General features: G+C 45.5%; 2 protein-coding genes across 3 annotated transcripts; both read right to left on the reverse strand.

The window, feature by feature from the left end:
• Positions 1-1459: 1459 nt before the first annotated feature.
• On the reverse strand, positions 1460-10570 carry pgm2l1 (phosphoglucomutase 2-like 1). Its single transcript, XM_054742395.2, has 14 exons — positions 10158-10570; positions 9342-9509; positions 9149-9255; positions 8525-8609; positions 8107-8190; positions 6060-6256; positions 5796-5985; positions 5623-5720; positions 5375-5555; positions 5191-5284; positions 4931-5060; positions 2688-2877; positions 2449-2582; positions 1460-2370 (listed from the first exon to the last, which is right to left on the reverse strand). Exons 1-14 carry the CDS (start codon positions 10251-10253, stop codon positions 2277-2279), a joined length of 1848 nt encoding a protein of 615 aa, XP_054598370.1. The 5' UTR covers positions 10254-10570; the 3' UTR covers positions 1460-2276.
• Positions 10571-12262: 1692 nt separating this feature from the next.
• On the reverse strand, positions 12263-16801 carry lipt2 (lipoyl(octanoyl) transferase 2). Of its 2 annotated transcripts, none has more exons than XM_015974930.3 (4): positions 16529-16801; positions 15614-15922; positions 15406-15532; positions 12263-13354 (listed from the first exon to the last, which is right to left on the reverse strand). In XM_015974930.3, the coding sequence occupies exons 2-4, from the start codon at positions 15914-15916 to the stop codon at positions 13098-13100; spliced, it is 687 nt and encodes a 228-aa protein (XP_015830416.1). In that variant the 5' UTR covers positions 15917-15922; positions 16529-16801; the 3' UTR covers positions 12263-13097. The 2 variants fall into 2 exon arrangements, with proteins under 2 accessions (XP_015830416.1, XP_054598375.1); XM_054742400.2 differs by lacking the exon at positions 16529-16801 and adding an exon at positions 16413-16487.
• Between the last annotated feature and the right edge of the window lie 20 nt (positions 16802-16821).

Here is a 16821-nt window from a genome sequence, read left to right on the forward strand (position 1 = left end):
ATATGACTTTAATCTAGAGCACTAGACATCCTGATCACACGTAATGTAAACACATGACACATTGTTTACTCATCCAATCAGAACCTTCCTTTCTGAAGCGTGGCATAGTCTCTGTGGCGTTTATAAATCTGCCAACTTTGATTCGACCAGAAATTAAAACATCCAGATTAATAAAACCAGTCCCCACGCCATCTTAGATCAGTTCACTGAGTTCTCTACAGTTCACCGCATGCTAAGAGAAGTATCGGACCGGCCACCCGAACTTCCTTTTTAAGCAAAGAAAAAACAAGCTGGATAAAATCTGTTGCACTTTACCAACCAAGCAACGGTTCCTTTCAGAATAAAAGCTGAACTCACTGACCCTCAGGGTCCATCTGATGCTGTCAACCAACTGTCGCTTTTTACCTGGAGACAATCCAAAGACTAGTCTGTCGTACTGCTGACGCAGTTTCATCGGCTCCGGTACCGAAAGGGGGGTCCGAGGACCTGGCAGTCTGGATCTGTACGGAGGTCTCATCTGAAGGGTATGTGTGGAGCGACAAGATGGCGTCTCATGTGTTTACGAAACTCCGATCAAACTCTGATCATAGCTAAAAGCAAAACATCAAAACATCATTCAGACTTGCTTCTCCGGATACGAGAGTTCTGATGACAACATCACTCACACATACACCATCCATCTCACGTCTCATTCATGCTAAGATCCATCCATTCACTTAGAATTTAGAGTTAGTCTTGTTTAAAATTGTTTAGAAATAAATCTTCTTAAACGTTTAAAAAGGTGACTCTCTTCTCTTGTCTCTCAGTTAATACAAGTGTTACATAATCCCTGCAATAAAAAGATCCAATCTTCTGGTTAACCCTTTGATGCATAATGGTCACTACAGTGGACAGGTACTCAAAATTGTTATTTATTTATTTTTGCTACTAAGCACAGCTGTTGAAGACTTTATTGCATTTGAGCCCCTCCATTTGGACTTCAGTAAGCCAAGCCAACATATTTCATGCTCAGAATGCACTGTCCACTGAGGTGGACATGTAATAAATTATTTGTAAATTATAAAATTTTACAAAAAATATTTGAAATTTGTTTCATTCACACCTAGACGAATGAAAAAAAATGTTAAAAATATCATGGTAGAAGATTTCATAATTCATGCATCAAAGGGTTAAAACAACCCAACGGTCCGTAAGATTGATTTCATATTCACTATGGAATCTTACGTCTCATGGTTCATTAAATAGATGTAAACTAACTCCTTACACTACGGATTTGTAAACAAAACCTTAACGTGTTTTTGAGTTTAGGCGTTTATTTTCTGCAGATGGGACGATGAAGTGCCGAAACGAGTTTGATGTTAAAAATGTTCTTATTTCATATAAATGTAAAACATTTGTGTCAGAATAAACTAAAGAACAAAAATAATTAATAATTTACTGATAAATAAAAACCAACAGCTAAAATCTTTGACTTTGGGTTTATTTTGATCAGAGAAGCACTGAAACTGCAACAATACAAACTCGATCAGCTGCTGGTTCAAAACAGGAAGCGGCACGAACTTTACCAAAATAAGAGACTGTGTTGCACTGAACAGCATTATGATACAAATATAAAAAATAAATAACTCCAAAACAACCTGATAAACAAAAAGTTCAGAGTGCACGTCAGGCACCGGCCAGCTGATTTCAGCAACAAACACAAAAAGTTTCCTTAAACAAAAAGCCTGAAATGATCATGTGATTGTCAGCTGGTTTCGTCAACATCTTTCATAGTTAGCATCCAGGAATCAACTCCCAGAATGCACTGCTGTGAGCCGTGGCCGGACGAGAATAACAGAAAAACAATTAAAACAAACTTTTTACGACTGAATTAAAACCAAAACAATCATCAGATAAAAATGAAAACTCATCAGATCAACCAATCAGACGGCAGGTGTCGAATGAACAGGAAACGGAAAACATCTTCATTTAGGATTAAAACGCAACGAACTTATTGTTTGAACATCAAACAAAAATGGTTCTAAAAAAGACAAATTCCACCTGCAGCCACAGTTTCATCAGCTGTTATTATTGATCAGCTGTTTCTCTGAGCTGATTGATCTCTAGCCCGCCGACCAATCACACGGCAGCTGAACTTACCCATCGCGCTTCTGTTGCAGGGGCAAGAAGCAGGAAGCACACAAATCAGAGTGACGCTGAAAATGGATGCATTATCTTTGCATGGGTTCAGGTCAGACAAACAGGATATGATGTCACCATCAGAAAAGGAGGCGGAGCTAGATGATCAGATGGTTCTTGTCAGGCTGGAGAAACTCATTCAGCAGAGCGGCTGTCACCCCCTGAAGCTCCTCCTCTAGTCTGCGCACATCACTGAAGATAGGAACAGTGATGAGGTCACGACAGGCTCCGCCCACTCTGAGGAAAGGTGTACCTAGGGTTAGAGCTCACCTTTGCCCTGGTGCTGCACAGAACTCTGCATAATATTTGATCTTTGGTTCAGTGCCGCTCGTTCTCAGCGTGGCCACCACGCCATTCTGCAGAGTGAAGGTGATCATCTGACTGTTCCTCAAGACAGGAAGTACCTGGAGACACAGACAGGTGATGGAGACACAGACAGGTGATGGAGACCCTACCAATAAGGTAGCTGTCTCAGGACTGTGTGTGGTTCTTCATTGTGGTTCTCTTACCGATCTGAGGTCAGCGTGGCTGCTGTCGTATCCCGTGGTTACGTCTCTGACATGAATGACGCACAGGCCGCCGCAGACCTTCGGGTACAGACCGTCGCCCTCGAAGTTCCTGATGCGACTGAAGATCCTTTGGATGGTGGGGGGGTCGTTACAGGTCACGTAGGAGGTCTTGGACAGGTGGTAACCATACCTGGAGACAGGAACTCTCAAGTGACTATCAAAATAAAAGAGGGAGTTGAACTGCCGCACAGGAGAATTTATCTGCAAACGTGAGACCTGATCAGAACTAAAGTCGAGCACCAGGGTCAGCTAGAACCAGAACCAGAACTCGAGAAGCACCCTAACCTCCATCACACACGCACCAAAGTGTGTGCATACACAAACGTACAAGAACACACAAACATGCACACATGAACTAACACGTTTTCACAATAAAAGCTGACTCATGTCAGAATATTGAACCATGCTGCCTTTCACAATAAAGCACCCCTTATGAACCTAAACTCCAAACAGAACTCTAGACCGCATGGTGGTGCAGTGGTTAGCACTGTTGCCTCGCAGCACGAAGGTCGCAGGGTCGAAGGTCGCAGGGTCGAAACTCGGCAGCGGGTGGAGTTGCGTGTTCTCCCAGTGCATGCGTGGGTTTCCTCCGGGTTCTCCGGTTTCCCCCACAGATCCCAACATGCCCTATAGGTTATAAACTGTAGGTCGCTTTGGATAAAAGCAGGGTATCTGCAGGTTTAAGGGAGCCAAATTTAAGACTTTTTAAGACCTTTTTTAAGGCCACTTTGACCAAATTTAAGCTATTTTTAAAAATAAATTTAAGCTATAATCTCCAGCTATTGCCTGGAACCGGTGCTAACCACGTCGTAAACGTGGGATTAGCCATCCATTACCATTAAACTTCCCCTTCCCGGTGGTGCAAGCTCCCACTAGCTTAATCAGCTAATGTGCTCATCTAAAAATTGTCGTCTCATCTTCCTCCGCTTATCCGGGTCCGGGTCGCGGGGGCAGCATCCCAACTAGGGAGCTCCATACCGTCCTCTCCCCGGCCACCTCCACCAGCTCCTCCGGCAGGACCCCAAGGCGTTCCCGGACCAGATTGGAGATGTAACCTCTCCAACGTGTCCTGGGTCGACCCGGGGGCCTCCTGCCGGCAGGACATGTCCGAAACACCTCCCCAGGGAGGCGTCCAGGAGGCATCCTGACCAGATGCCCAAACCACCTCAACTGACTCCTTTCGATCCGGAGGAGGAGCGGTTCTACTCCGAGTCCCTCCCGAATGTCCGAGCTCCTCACCCTATCTCTAAGGCTGAGCCCGGCCACCCTACGGAGGAAACTCATTTCGGCCGCTTGTATCCGCAATCTCGTTCTTTCGGTCATTACCCAAAGCTCATGACCATAGGTGAGGATTGGGACGTAGATCGACCGGTAAATCGAGAGCCTGGCTTTCTGGCTCAGCTCCCTCTTCACCACGACAGATCGGCTCAGCGTCCGCATCACTGCAGACGCCGAACCAATCCGCCTGTCGATCTCCCGATCCCTCCTACCTTCACTCGTGAACAAGACCCCGAGATACTTAAACTCCTCCACTTGAGGTAGGACCTCTCCCCCGACCCGGAGTTGGCAAGCCACCCTTTCCTGGTCGAGAACCATGGTCTCAGATTTGGAGGTGCTGATCCTCATTCCAGCCGCTTCACACTCACACTAAAAAAAGCCCCCTTTCACAACCAACTGAAGGTGTACGGTTCCGCTTATGCCAACATCGTACGCAAAAAATGCTGAACACTAACAAAAAATTCATGAAAATTTTATAGAAATAAAAGAATCTTGTTTATTGGGTCTTTGGTAATTTAAGACCTTTGGAAACTGTATTTAAGGATTATTTGTCATTTTTAAGGATTTTTAAGGCCTTAAATTTGGAAAAGCCAATTTAAGACTTTTTAAGGACCCGCGGATGTCCTGAAAAGCGTCTGCCAAATAAACATACATACATAAACATAGACCGGATCAGAACCCGGCTGTTCATAGATCCGTTCTGGTTTAAGCATAACCCTGACCCATCAGAACCAGCAGAGATCAGATCAGCTCTGCCCCCTGCTGGTTAAACAGCCGCGATTCCGTGAACGGCTCTTACCTGAACGATCAGAAGAGCCAGAACCAGAGTCCAAAGCTTTAACAGAACCTGAAGCAGACCGGAGACAACCTCGCTGAGCCTTGGATCCATGCTGCAGAACACTTACGTTGTGTAGATGTTGTGCAGCTGCTGGTTCAGACTCAGGTTCTGGTTCTGAAGATACGCGGCCATCTCTGCCACAACCACGGCAGCGCTCACGCCGTCCTTCTCAGGAACCATGCTGCCACACAGGAACCCTGGAAACAGAACCTGGTCTGTGGGTTTCACTTTGACACAAAAACTAATGACAGAGGGAGTCTGGAGCGTGGACCGGGTCCAAAAGAATCTCCTGAAACAGGAAACAGAACCAACAGAAAACTTTCTCACCTATTGACTCCTCGAACGCAAAAATGACCTGATTCCCAGTTTTGGAAAGGTCATGGATTCTGTTCCCGATCCATTTAAAGCCCGGGAGCGTTTCCTGTGGAGACACCCAGAACCATCAGGTCCGTTTAAACAGAACTAGCACAGGAAGGAACCTGCTGAGAAACGATCAGCCAAACCGTTGGACCTCGAAGTGGAAGCCTTCGGCCCGAGCCAGCGCCCGCAGGATCTTTGACGACACGCTGGTGGCCAGCATGTAGACCCTCTGAGTGTCAGCCGGGTCCGGATGGTTCTCCTTCCAGTTGAACAGCATCCACCAGCCCAGGAGAGCGGCCAGCTCATTTCCTGTGAACACCTTCCAGCCACACCTGTAACACAGGTAGGCACGCACCTTTACACCTGGGACCTGGGCGCCTCGGAGCAAACGTGATGTACCTGTCGCCCCGTTCCGCCACGGCCAAGCGGTCGGCGTCAGGATCCGTTGCCAGGACAACCCGAGCGTTCTCCCGCTCTGCCAGAAGAAGGGACAGCTCCTGGAACAGCCAAGAGGAATCAGCCGGACGCTTTCAAAATAAAAGCACCAGCAGACCTCCGGAGATCGGACTAACCAGAACGGACTCCCCCTCCTCTGGGTTCGGACAGCGGACTGATGAGAAGTTTGGGTCTGGGTCTTTCTGTTCAGGGACGGGGATGGGCGGAGCAAACCCGAACACCTGGAAGGCCTCCTGGACGAAGGAGTGTCCCACTCCGTGGAAAGATGAATGGACGAACTTTAATGGACAGCTGCTGTTCAGACTCCTGAGACGTCACAGATGAGACCGTTATGTTCTGCTCACCGGACTCGGACACAAACGTGGCAAACAGGAAGTGACCTGTGGAAGCAGAGGGAGGCGAGTTCGTCCATGTAGCAGCTGTTGATGTGGATCAGAGGGTCCGTCCTCAAAGAGCTCCCATCCACCAGGTCCTGGTCCCAGCAGGAGGCGCTCCACGGCTCCAGATGCTCCTCTATACAGCGCAGGACCTCCTTGTCATGGGGGGAAGAGATCTGAGCGCCGTTACACCAGTACACCTGTAGGAGGAGGGGGGTTGAAAAGTTCTTCGTCTTCTGCCGTTCCCTCAGCAGGATTATTAGAACCTGACAGAAATCATTCTGGACTGAACAGCAGAACCTCCACAACACCTGAGCAGAACCTAGGTCCATCCTGCTGGGATGGATTAGTAGGGTCGGGCATCGAGCGTCGACTGGAACCGGTTACAGCTGATAGTTTTTCCTGGAATCTTTCAAAGTTTTTTATTTGGATTCCTAGTATGCTGACGGAAGAGGAATCCGCGGCCGATCTCCGTGAAAAATAAACGTGATCCGCAAATTGTGATCAACGCTTTTCAGAGCTGATCACACCAGCTGTCTGTGTGCAGCACGAGTCCCCCCTCCCCCACCCGGACATAAACAAACGTGATGTAAACTTTATCTCCTGCAGCGTAGAGGAAACGTGTTAAATACGTCAACTCGGCGGATTTAATAGAAGCTTAAAGAACAAACTCTGGACGGTGTGAGGTGAGTTTGTCTCACTGCAGGAATAAAAACACACACGGAGCGTCAGCAGTCAGACGCAGCCGCTCACCAACACTCGTGTGTGTGTGTGTGTGTGTGAGCGTCAGAAGGCTGAACAATAACCTGTCATCATGCTAGAGCAGCTTCTCTGTGGTGGACCACACCAGCTTCTGCCACAATAATTATAATAAATAACATTTTAATTTCCTTTCTGAACTGTTTCTGTTGAGTTTTAATGTTTAAAATCTGTTAGATTGAAGAAGAAGAAAATATCGTTTCTATAGCGCCTTTCAAGATAAAAATCACGAGGCGCTTCACAAAAACAAAAAATATAAAAAATTGTAAAAATATAAAAAAGCATTTAGAAAATGTTAAAAATATATTTAAAATGAGTAAAAATAGACAATTGTGATTAAAAAAATGTTAAGAGAGAGAGAGAGTGAACAGGAAAGAGGGAAACCAGTGGATCCTGAGGAAGGTGGAATAGGTGGGGAGAGCAGAATAAAGAGAGAGAGGTGAAGAAGGTCATACAAAAGCCAGCTTGAACAAGTGAGTCTTCAGCTGCTTTTAAAGGAGACCACTGAGTCCACTGGTCTCAGGCTCAGGGGGAGAGAGGTCCAGAGTCTGGGGGCCACAGCAGCAGATGATCTGTCACCTTTGACCTTTAGCCTGGTGCTGCACAACCAGTAGGCTTTGATCACTGGACCTCAGGGACCTGCTGGGGGTGTAGGGACTAAGAAGATCACCAATGTAAGATGGTGCTTGTCCATGTAAGGCCCTATAGACCAGAACCAGGACCTTGAAATGAACCCTGAAGTTGACTGGCAGCCAGTGAAGCTGGAGGAGAAGCGGGGTGATGTGGGTGTGTTTGGAGGACTTGTTACTGACAGCAGCTGCGTTTAAGTTTCACTTCCTGTTGTGACTGAATGCTGCTGCAGCATGGAGGTGTAGTTCTCAGTCACCCTGGACATGATCATCCTGAGAGTTTTAGCTGAAAACAGCTGGAAGTTTCTGGATATGTTGGAGACATTTAGCCTCTCATCCCAGAGGCTGCTTCCAGACTTTGGTTGTGGTCAGAAACAAACACACTGGTTGTGCTGCAAGTCTTTTTCTTTTGTTCTCCAAAACATGTTTCTGTCTAAATGAAGGTGACGTTGTTGTTCATGGAGTTAAAATTCATGTTGAAGTTAAGATTACTTCATCCAGGAGGACCTGTGGTTAGCTGGCTCGTGTAAAACGTGTCACGTCTTGAAAGAATCGGAATCGGGAATCGATAGGAACCGGAATCGAAACAAGGAATCGGAATTGTTCAAAATCAAACGATGCCCAACCCGACGGATTAGGGTTAGGTCAGGTTCAGGTCTCACCTTGTATCCGTTGTCCTCTTTGGGATTGTGAGAAGCAGTGATCATCACTCCAGCTGCTGCTCCCAGTTTCCTCACCGCAAAAGGCTGGAAACACAAAGTGAAGATGTGACGACACACACACACACACACACACACCTGGAGAGTCAGGTGATCAAAGCGCGCCGAGTCTGGAGAGGGATGTGACGCGTTTGTAACCGGAACAGAAGCTGACCGCTTCACAGGTCCAACAGGAGGTTCTGATTCTGGTAGTACTGTCTTTGCTGGTCTCAGATCAGATTATCTATCTACAGTTTTCCCTGTGCAACACCAGTTTCTGAGCCGGGACCAGAACCCCTCCCTGCTTCCATCAGACTGAGCGCGTTGATGGCTACAAGATCCACAACCCCACACAGGAAGTGATGCGTTAAAGATTCCTCACCACATATGGTGTGGGGACAACGGAGGAGAACAGATGGACGGGGACGTCTCGGCTGAGCATCACGGCAGCTGTTAGCTTGGCCAACCTGGACACACACACACGCACACACACACACACGCACACACACACACACACACGCACACACACACCATTAAGCACATTTCTCCAAAGTCAATGGGGTCAAATTATTCCATTTAGTGAGTTTTTAATCAATGAAAGCAGAAGAGTTGTGTTGCTGTTAGACACACACACACACACACACACACACACACACACACACACACACACACACACACACACACACACACACACACACACACACACACACACACACACACACACACACACACACACACACACACGCCTCCAACAGACTTCTGCCTCCTGAAACAGGCGTGCCAGAACTTTTCATATGCAGAAAACGACTCATTAGGTGTCCATTAGTAGAGGCAGGAACGGCGACTGGAGTTCAGGAGAACATCTGTGACGACGTCGCTGACAAACAGATCAGACCCACTCCACCAGACAGTTCTCCTCCATCACAGCTGACCCGACTCCAACAGGACTGACAGACACCTGCTACACTAACCAATGTCACATCCAGGTGCCGATCGTCAGGAGTACCTGATGCTGCTGCAGCCACTCTCCTCCTGACCTCGGGTGTCAAAACCGATAACCACGCCCCTGCTGTTGAAGTCAGCAAAACATCTGCACAGGTACGCGTGCAGACCCTGAGGACAGGAGACAAGCAGGTTAGGCTGTCTCACCAGGGCCAGATGTTACCTAAACCAGGTGTCGGGCGTCTATCTGGACTCACCTGGGTGGACTGGATGACAGTGAGATCATTGATCCGGTTAAAGCCTGCTCCCATGGGGGCTCTGAGCCCAGCTGTTCCAAAGCTCAACCTGCTGCAGAACCTGGACCTCAGGTCATCCAGACGGCCCGCGGCCACCAGAGAGTCCACCTGAGCCCGAGTCCTGGGGTTCTAGAGGAGACCAAGGAAAGCTCAGCTAAAGCCCCATTCCCATCTGTACCGGGTCGGCCCGGGCCGGGTAGCCCCAGTCGGCCCCAGCCTGGCCCGGTTGATTCCACACATCCTTGCCTTAAGCCCATGTGGGCTGATTCTACCCACCAATCAGAGGCTTGCTCTAATGGAAGGTGTGAATGGGCTGATTCTACCCACCAATCAGAGGCTTGCTCTAATGGAAGGTGTGAATTTGCTGTCAGCAGTGGGCGTGTTGGCCCTGGTCGGCCTGAAGCAGTACCCCTCGGAAGAGGGCCGAGAATGAGCCTTGGTTGGCCCGGGAAAATTCCAGGCCACCCAGATATGTAAACAACCTATGCTACCCGGCCCGGGCCGACCCGGTACAGGTGGGAATGGGGCTTAACATAGTTTCAGGAAGTTTTATCACTCACACACACACACACACACCCTCTCACTCGATCACACACACACACCCTCTCACTCGATCACACACACTCACTCACTCTCACACACAGCCAAGTTTCTGTCCTAGGGATAAAGATAGATTAATTTTCCTGATAGTTGATATTTCCGGAAGAGGTCAGCAGGATGACCTTTGACCTCACGGGATTCCGGTGAAATGTGAGGTGATTGCAACCGGACACTCACCCGGTCCCAGGTTAGCCATTGCTGCACCGCGGTGTCCAGCTGCGGGTCACCGGTAACCGTCCGGCTCTGGCCCCCGGTGTCTGTGGTGTCCGCCATGCTAACGGACAGCAGTAAACGGCGCTCGGCTATCAGACGAGGGCGAACAGGTGTCCGGTTGGTCCTCACGGTGGCCTCAGCTCGCCACTTTAACCGGACACCACGCGCCCACCGGCGGTGCGTCGGCTCCACTGCTCTGCTGCCGCTGATGTAGGTGGCCACGTCTGTGCCTGATCAAAAATACTCAATACGTAAATAAACCCTTTTCCTTTAGTCTGGCAGAGAAAAAAGTGATAGCAACCCTTTAGAACCCAAACCTAAACAGATTGGAAAAAATACATCAAAATGTAGAACATTTTAACCCTCTGAAGGGAGGCGCTGCAGATTTGCAACGTTAAAACCTACCTAGCTCGTACAAACGTGTTTCATGAGCATTTTTTAACTCAGAAGTTCCCCTGAAGGACTTAGTTGTTCGTCCTTTTATTAAAACTTATTTGGAGCCTGTGAGGGTTAAAATAAAATGAAGTTGAATACATTTCAATATGAACAGAATGTCACTTGGGGGTTTCAAACTTGAATATTTGACTCAAGAAGCAATTTTGCAGATGTTTGACATCAGTGTCACCCATGGGGTCACCACGGGTCATGGGAAGGCACATTTTAATTTTCAGAGGCAAAATCGAAGCTGTAATGTAAAACAATTATTTTTGTTATAAGCAAAACATCTGAAAGAGATTGATAAAATGTGGAAAACCGATTTGTTTTAACTGATTTAATTTTTACATTTATTTTGGCTGCAGAACAATTAACATATGTTAAGTGTGTCTTTTAAACCATAAAGCTTATAGGTGGCCAAACATATTTGGCTAATATTACATTCATGGTTTAATACTGTTCGTCTTTACGTTGGACTGCTCTGGCATGTATACAATATCTATTGGAGAGTTACTTAAACTTTATTGTCAATAACAGTGATTTGGGGTTTCTATTTTTATGTAGTTATAAAATTTTACTTATCTTCAGTGTTGCCCTTTAAACCATTTAATTATAAGCAAATCATTTTAATTTTTCACTTATCTGATTAAACAAGTTTATCAAAATAAATCAACTGTTGTGGTCAAACATTGACTCAGTTTTTCTGAAGCTTTTTAATTTTTATTTTACCAAATCGTTTTATTTGAGTCTGGTTTTTATTTTATTCATTTGAGTAGTGTATACATTCATTGTGTATTTCAAATAAATTCATGCTTTACCTGTTGAAGGCAAAATATAGACTTTTTCCTTGTGATTTTTTTTCATTTCATTATTAAATGAATGTTTAGGTGCTGTTGTGTATTTATTGGTCTTTGAACTAATAACTAAATATTTATGTACTTTAAATCTGACATTTAGAAATTATAAACATATGTTGGTAACATTTAGCAACTATTTACTTTATAAAAATAATTTATTAAGAGTAAAACCTCCAAAGTGTAAAAGGGATTTAGTTTCGTTTTGTGGCCGCCAGGGGGCGTATGAACGGATATTTTTGCAGTGCTGTTAGCTAGCTGCTAATAGTGTACACCCCCTGGCATATGTTTCATCTTTGTTCAATTTTGTATGCAATTTGATTGTATACTTTCACTTTGTTCAATAAAGTTTTGAAAAAAAAGCTAGCTGCTAATAGTTCCTGCTTTAGCTCCTTATTTTAATCTTGAACAGATAATTAAATAGATTAAGTTTTAGTAGTTGAGTAGTTTGTATTGCCGTTTTTCGTGCTAATTCTATGCTATTCTAATTTTAAACCCGTAGTAATTTTTAATGGTTTTATTTTGAAGGAATCGAAGAGCTGACTAGTTTGATCTTTATGAACGCTCCATGCAGTACCAATTTTTGTCCAGTAGAGGTCGAAAATAATTAAACTCGAAATGAGTTTTCATTTCCAGTTTTTTATTCTAGTTACTGGTTCCCACTCAGTTGACGTAAATTCATGAAACGTTTGCGTACCAGTGGCCCTAGGGCCAGTCCACCACGACACACAACTGTTACACAAATTTTATTTTAATTGTTAGCTAAATGACGAGACTAAAAACACTGTAGCATTTTATTTTGAAAAAACTTACAGGAAGAGTTTCAACAAACTTTACAAGTGCGGTTCTCTCTTTACCCCCGATTCTCTTTTATTGTTCTTTAATATTAATTATTCACAAGAGGTAAAAAAAACATTAGATATTTTCCAACTTAGTTGAGATAAGGAGGCTAAAATATCATTTGGGGGGGGGGGGGGGGGGGGGACCAGAGTTCAGTTCTAGCGTATCACCACTGGAGGGCGTCAATTCCCCCTTGTCGCTGACGTAAGATCAAAGCTGTAGTTAGGAGAGTGTGTATCTGTGAAGTCTTACGGATTTATTAGGGGTCTAGTTATTAATACACAATTACATTTTCCTTCATTTTGCTCCATTATGTTTGGACTTATTTTCTTTTATTCTTAGAATAACAGATTTGTTAATGTTAATTAGCAACATTTGAACAACAACAAGTTTGGTTTTTCTACCCAAAGTCAAATTGAACAAAAGCGTCCGATTAAAGTTAATATTTAATAAATGAATGGACTTTGAAATAAGACACTTTAATCTAAAAGCAGATTTTTACCTGGTTAAATAAACACGAATAATAAATCTAAACATAAATGTTGGACTTTTTAAAATAGTACCATAAACTTTACTTCCAATTATTTAAAAAATGGATAATGAAAAAAAAAAGTTCTGAAAACATATTTTTCAGCGTTTTGCTCATAAAACATCTTAGATGATGTAAATAAATCATCACCAGCCTGAAGATCAGAAGGATCTGCCTCAGACCAACATCTAAACCATCATCTGGTTTCTCTCCCGAGTTTTATGGATGTGCAGCCTGGAAGACGTGTCAGAGTAAAGATCTAGAGTCCTCGTTGGGTTTAGGTGTGTCTCCATCAGTCATCTGGCAGTTAAACTGGTCTCCAAAGGCATCCAGCAGGTAAGGGATGGTTTCCTCCACGCTGACGTCTCTCTGAAGCTCCTTGCTCAGTGATGTCACACCTTTACCCTCTATGCCACATGGCACAATATGCTGGAACCACGACAGGTCTGTGTTGCAGTTCAGAGCCAAACCATGAGATGTAACGTACCGCCCACAGTGGATCCCTGTGGACAAAACAAACATGCCGCCTTAAAAACTAAGATACCACCTTAAACGGACTTTACAGACTTTTGAAGTTTTATGCTCGTGATTGCCCCCTCAGGCCAAAAGCGTAACGGCAGCTTCAATAGTAGGATTGTGCGAGAGGCGCGCATGCTGTACGTGCACACTCCTTAACGAAAATAACAGCTGAGACAGACCCTTGTGTGTGTGTGTGTGTGTGCGTGTGTGTGTGTGTGGCCCGGAGGACAGAGGACAGGAGAACGCGCAGCTAATTAATTAAATAATTTGGTTCTGTACCTTTCTCTTCAGCACAGCCGACAAAGGTTTATGATGGGTCAGTCCTCCTGCATGCTCAGATCATTCCCTTCCCTTGCTTGAAAAATTGTTCCAAAATGAAAGTTGAACCCACATCTGTTTTATCTGTGAATTCAATGCCGTTCGGCGAGTCTCAAATAAACATTTGGGCATCTTACTGTAAAAAAATATACCATTAATGTAAAAAAATAAACTCTAAATAAACTATGTTCACACTCAGAACCGAACCCAGGTCTTCTGCATGGGAGTCCGACATCTTACTAGGTGAGTTACGAGGTGAGCTATAGCACCAGTGATGTCATTTGTATCTGTAACATTTATGTCCTTGATGACAGCTGAAACAACGTCAAACCAAAGAACGGTTCGGAGTGAAAATGGCTATTTTGTTGCTAATTTGCAGGAAATATCTAGAAGAAAGTTCTACAGAAAGTAGCTAAGGGTCCTCAGAAATGTAGCTAGCTTTGTCACTAGGCGTTAGGAACAGCGACAAAGTGGCACTGCCACTCTCTCTGCTGCTAAAGCTACGGATAGCAAATGCTACGGGCGATGCCTGAGCGTGAACGCGCATGAAGCAGCCTGCTCGACCCGAGCATCTCTCTTTTTCTGTGATTTTACAGAAAAACAGGCAATCACAGTAAAAATGCCAGGGCTCATTCTACAGGACCAGGGCATTGCAGGAGAACGTATGAAGAAGACATTTATTATTTCTATACATGCTTTGGCTGTCACACTTCCATAATGTCCCTTTAAGACACCAACAAAGGTACTCTGGAGATGCCCAAAGCCACCTAAGGTGCCATCAGCTGTTAAATTAGTATTGAGATGCCTCAATCTGAGTCACGAGTGTCATCGTGTGGATTATAAATGGACCCTTATTAATACTGGCCTGGTATTAATAAGGGTATTGAGATGATAGAACACACACAGTTTCAGAACAGCCAAGAGGGGCTATGATGGTTTCTCAGCTCCCTACATAGATGAGGAGGATGCAGTTTTCCTTCTAAAGGAAAAGACGATTGTTGGGACTGCTCTGCTTACTGCCAACATCATCACACTAGTGGAGCTCCCTTTTGCTCTTGCTAGCATGGAATACTGGTGACACTGGTTTTAATTGTGTCACACCTAGTCCTCAGCATCACCGAGTCAACGGATAGGCAGCAGAAGGCAGCTTCTGACGAGGACTCCGTATTTAGCTCTGCTGCGTTACAGGACCGCTCCTCACGAACGCCGTTTGTTCCCCGCAGGACGACCAAAAGCTGCACACAACTTCACCAGTGTTCCATCAATCCTGAGGATCCAAAGATCATGCAACAGGGACTCCACACTCCACAGCACACTCCTGTGTGTGGCTGTGGGGAGGAAGCAGGTCGAAGACACACAAGAGCAGCAAAAACAACAAAAAATCTGCCATAACAGACAAGCACATAATGCACTGGGACAGCGCACGGAGAACCACACAAATACCAGAGATAGATAACAGAAGAGATCTAAATAAGGAGACGTGGACCCAGGGCCATGAAGGAGTGCACACACTGGACTATTCACAGGACAGGGGGATCGACAAGGGAGGTGCGGTCACTAGAGGGCGACATCGTCCTCTACAGATAAACGGAGATGGGAGTGACGTCACCAACACAGACGACGCTCTGACGAAGGTGACAGTAGTAGCTGAAATGGTCAGTAAGGAGGTAAAAACAAGCTCTACTTCTCTGTGTGTAAAAAAACGGAATCACAGTACCGACGGCACAGAGCTTGTTGTCTCCGACCCAAACTCCAGTGTGAGGCGACGTCACGGCTTCAACGCCAAAGCGACTGCAGAGTGAGATGACGGTTCTCTCCAGCTGACTGACGTACCAACGGACGCTCTGAGAGGACAGAACGGATGTTACAACAAGTCAAGGCAAACGGCCTGGACACCATCTGATTTCAGCCGGATGCATTCTGACCTTCTTGAAGCTGCACAGGTTCAGAATGGGGTAACACACCAACTGTCCCGGTCCATGGAAGGTGATGAGTCCTCCTCGGTTGGTGCGGTAGGTGTCCGCTCCCAGCAGACGAAGCCGGTCCAGCATGGGGTAGGGACTGTGGCGAATCCCAGTGGTGTAGACAGGTGAGTGCTCACACAGCAGCAGAGCGTGAGCCGGACCAGACTGGTGTCGGCTCACATAGAGCTGCTGCAACCGCAGACCTTCTTGATAGGAGACCAAACCTAGACGGACCACCTCCACCAGGGGCCTGCTGGTCTGCATTCAGAACTGCAGACAGAGTTCAGTCGAAGCATGAGTTGTACTGTATCCACTTGTATAGGTTAAATAGCTAAACAATAACAAACCGATTAATCGATTAATCGAAAAAATAATCCACAGATTAATTGATTATGGAAATAATCGTTAGCTGCAGCCCTAACCAAAACCCAGGCAAATAAATTACCCTGACCATTAAAACATGTCCCAAATATTCAGAACCAGCTGTTAACAGGAATCAGAGCGAAAAAACAATCAGTAAAATCCTCCCTTCAGCATTCCTGAGCAATAAGGACAGTTTATTCCATCATTTGGCAAGTAGATGGATTCAAATAGCTGTCCATGGTAAATACCACTAGATGTCATCCAAGAGGATTGTGTTAGAACGCTTCGAGTCATGAAGCGTTTTTGATACAAGCTTCAGTGCTTTAGAAAGCTGAGCTGAGCTTCATTTGGCCATCACTTCAGACAGCTGCTGGCGGGAAAACTGATTTAAACCAACCTGTGGTTCACATCCGGCCGCGGTGCGACCCGGAAACTGCAGCTCGACACGATTTAGTTAGAAATCAAGACAGTTGGATCTCCAAAGTTCACTTTGTGTACATGTAATGTCCTTACCTATCGAACGTCACTGCGTGTTGTCGCTCACTCTTCTGCATCGACATTAATATATGCTCTTCTGCCTCCGAGTTTCCGGTTTCAGTGTGACTTTACGTCGGTATTCAAAATAAAATGATTACTTGAATTTATCAAGTAAACGTACTTGTAAATGTGCCAAGTAAATGCACTAAATCACATGTCTTGAGTCTAATATGGGGCTATGATGTGATGTTTTTTCCTCCGCGGTGGAAACTAGCTTTTGAATTTTGTTTCTGGTTTTATTTTGAAAACGTAGCCCACTCCCATCACTA

The sequence above is a fragment of the Nothobranchius furzeri genome, chromosome 13, assembly GCF_043380555.1.
Source record: "Nothobranchius furzeri strain GRZ-AD chromosome 13, NfurGRZ-RIMD1, whole genome shotgun sequence".
NCBI classification, from domain to species: domain Eukaryota; kingdom Metazoa; phylum Chordata; class Actinopteri; order Cyprinodontiformes; family Nothobranchiidae; genus Nothobranchius; species Nothobranchius furzeri.

Coding starts and splice junctions, on each gene's coding strand:
- lipt2 (XM_015974930.3), bottom strand. CDS start 15,916: ATGCAGACCAGCAGGCCCCTGGTGGAGGTGGTCCGTCTAGGTTTGGTC. Junction 15,533..15,613: donor ACCTGTGCAGCTTCAAGAAG/GTCAGAATGCAT, acceptor CTGTCCTCTCAG/AGCGTCCGTTGGTACGTCAG. Junction 13,355..15,405: donor CAACAAGCTCTGTGCCGTCG/GTACTGTGATTC, acceptor TTTTGTCCACAG/GGATCCACTGTGGGCGGTAC.
- pgm2l1 (XM_054742395.2), bottom strand. CDS start 10,253: ATGGCGGACACCACAGACACCGGGGGCCAGAGCCGGACGGTTACCGGT. Junction 6,257..8,106: donor AAGAGGACAACGGATACAAG/GTGAGACCTGAA, acceptor CTCCTCCTACAG/GTGTACTGGTGTAACGGCGC. Junction 2,371..2,448: donor TGTGCAGCACCAGGGCAAAG/GTGAGCTCTAAC, acceptor TCCTATCTTCAG/TGATGTGCGCAGACTAGAGG.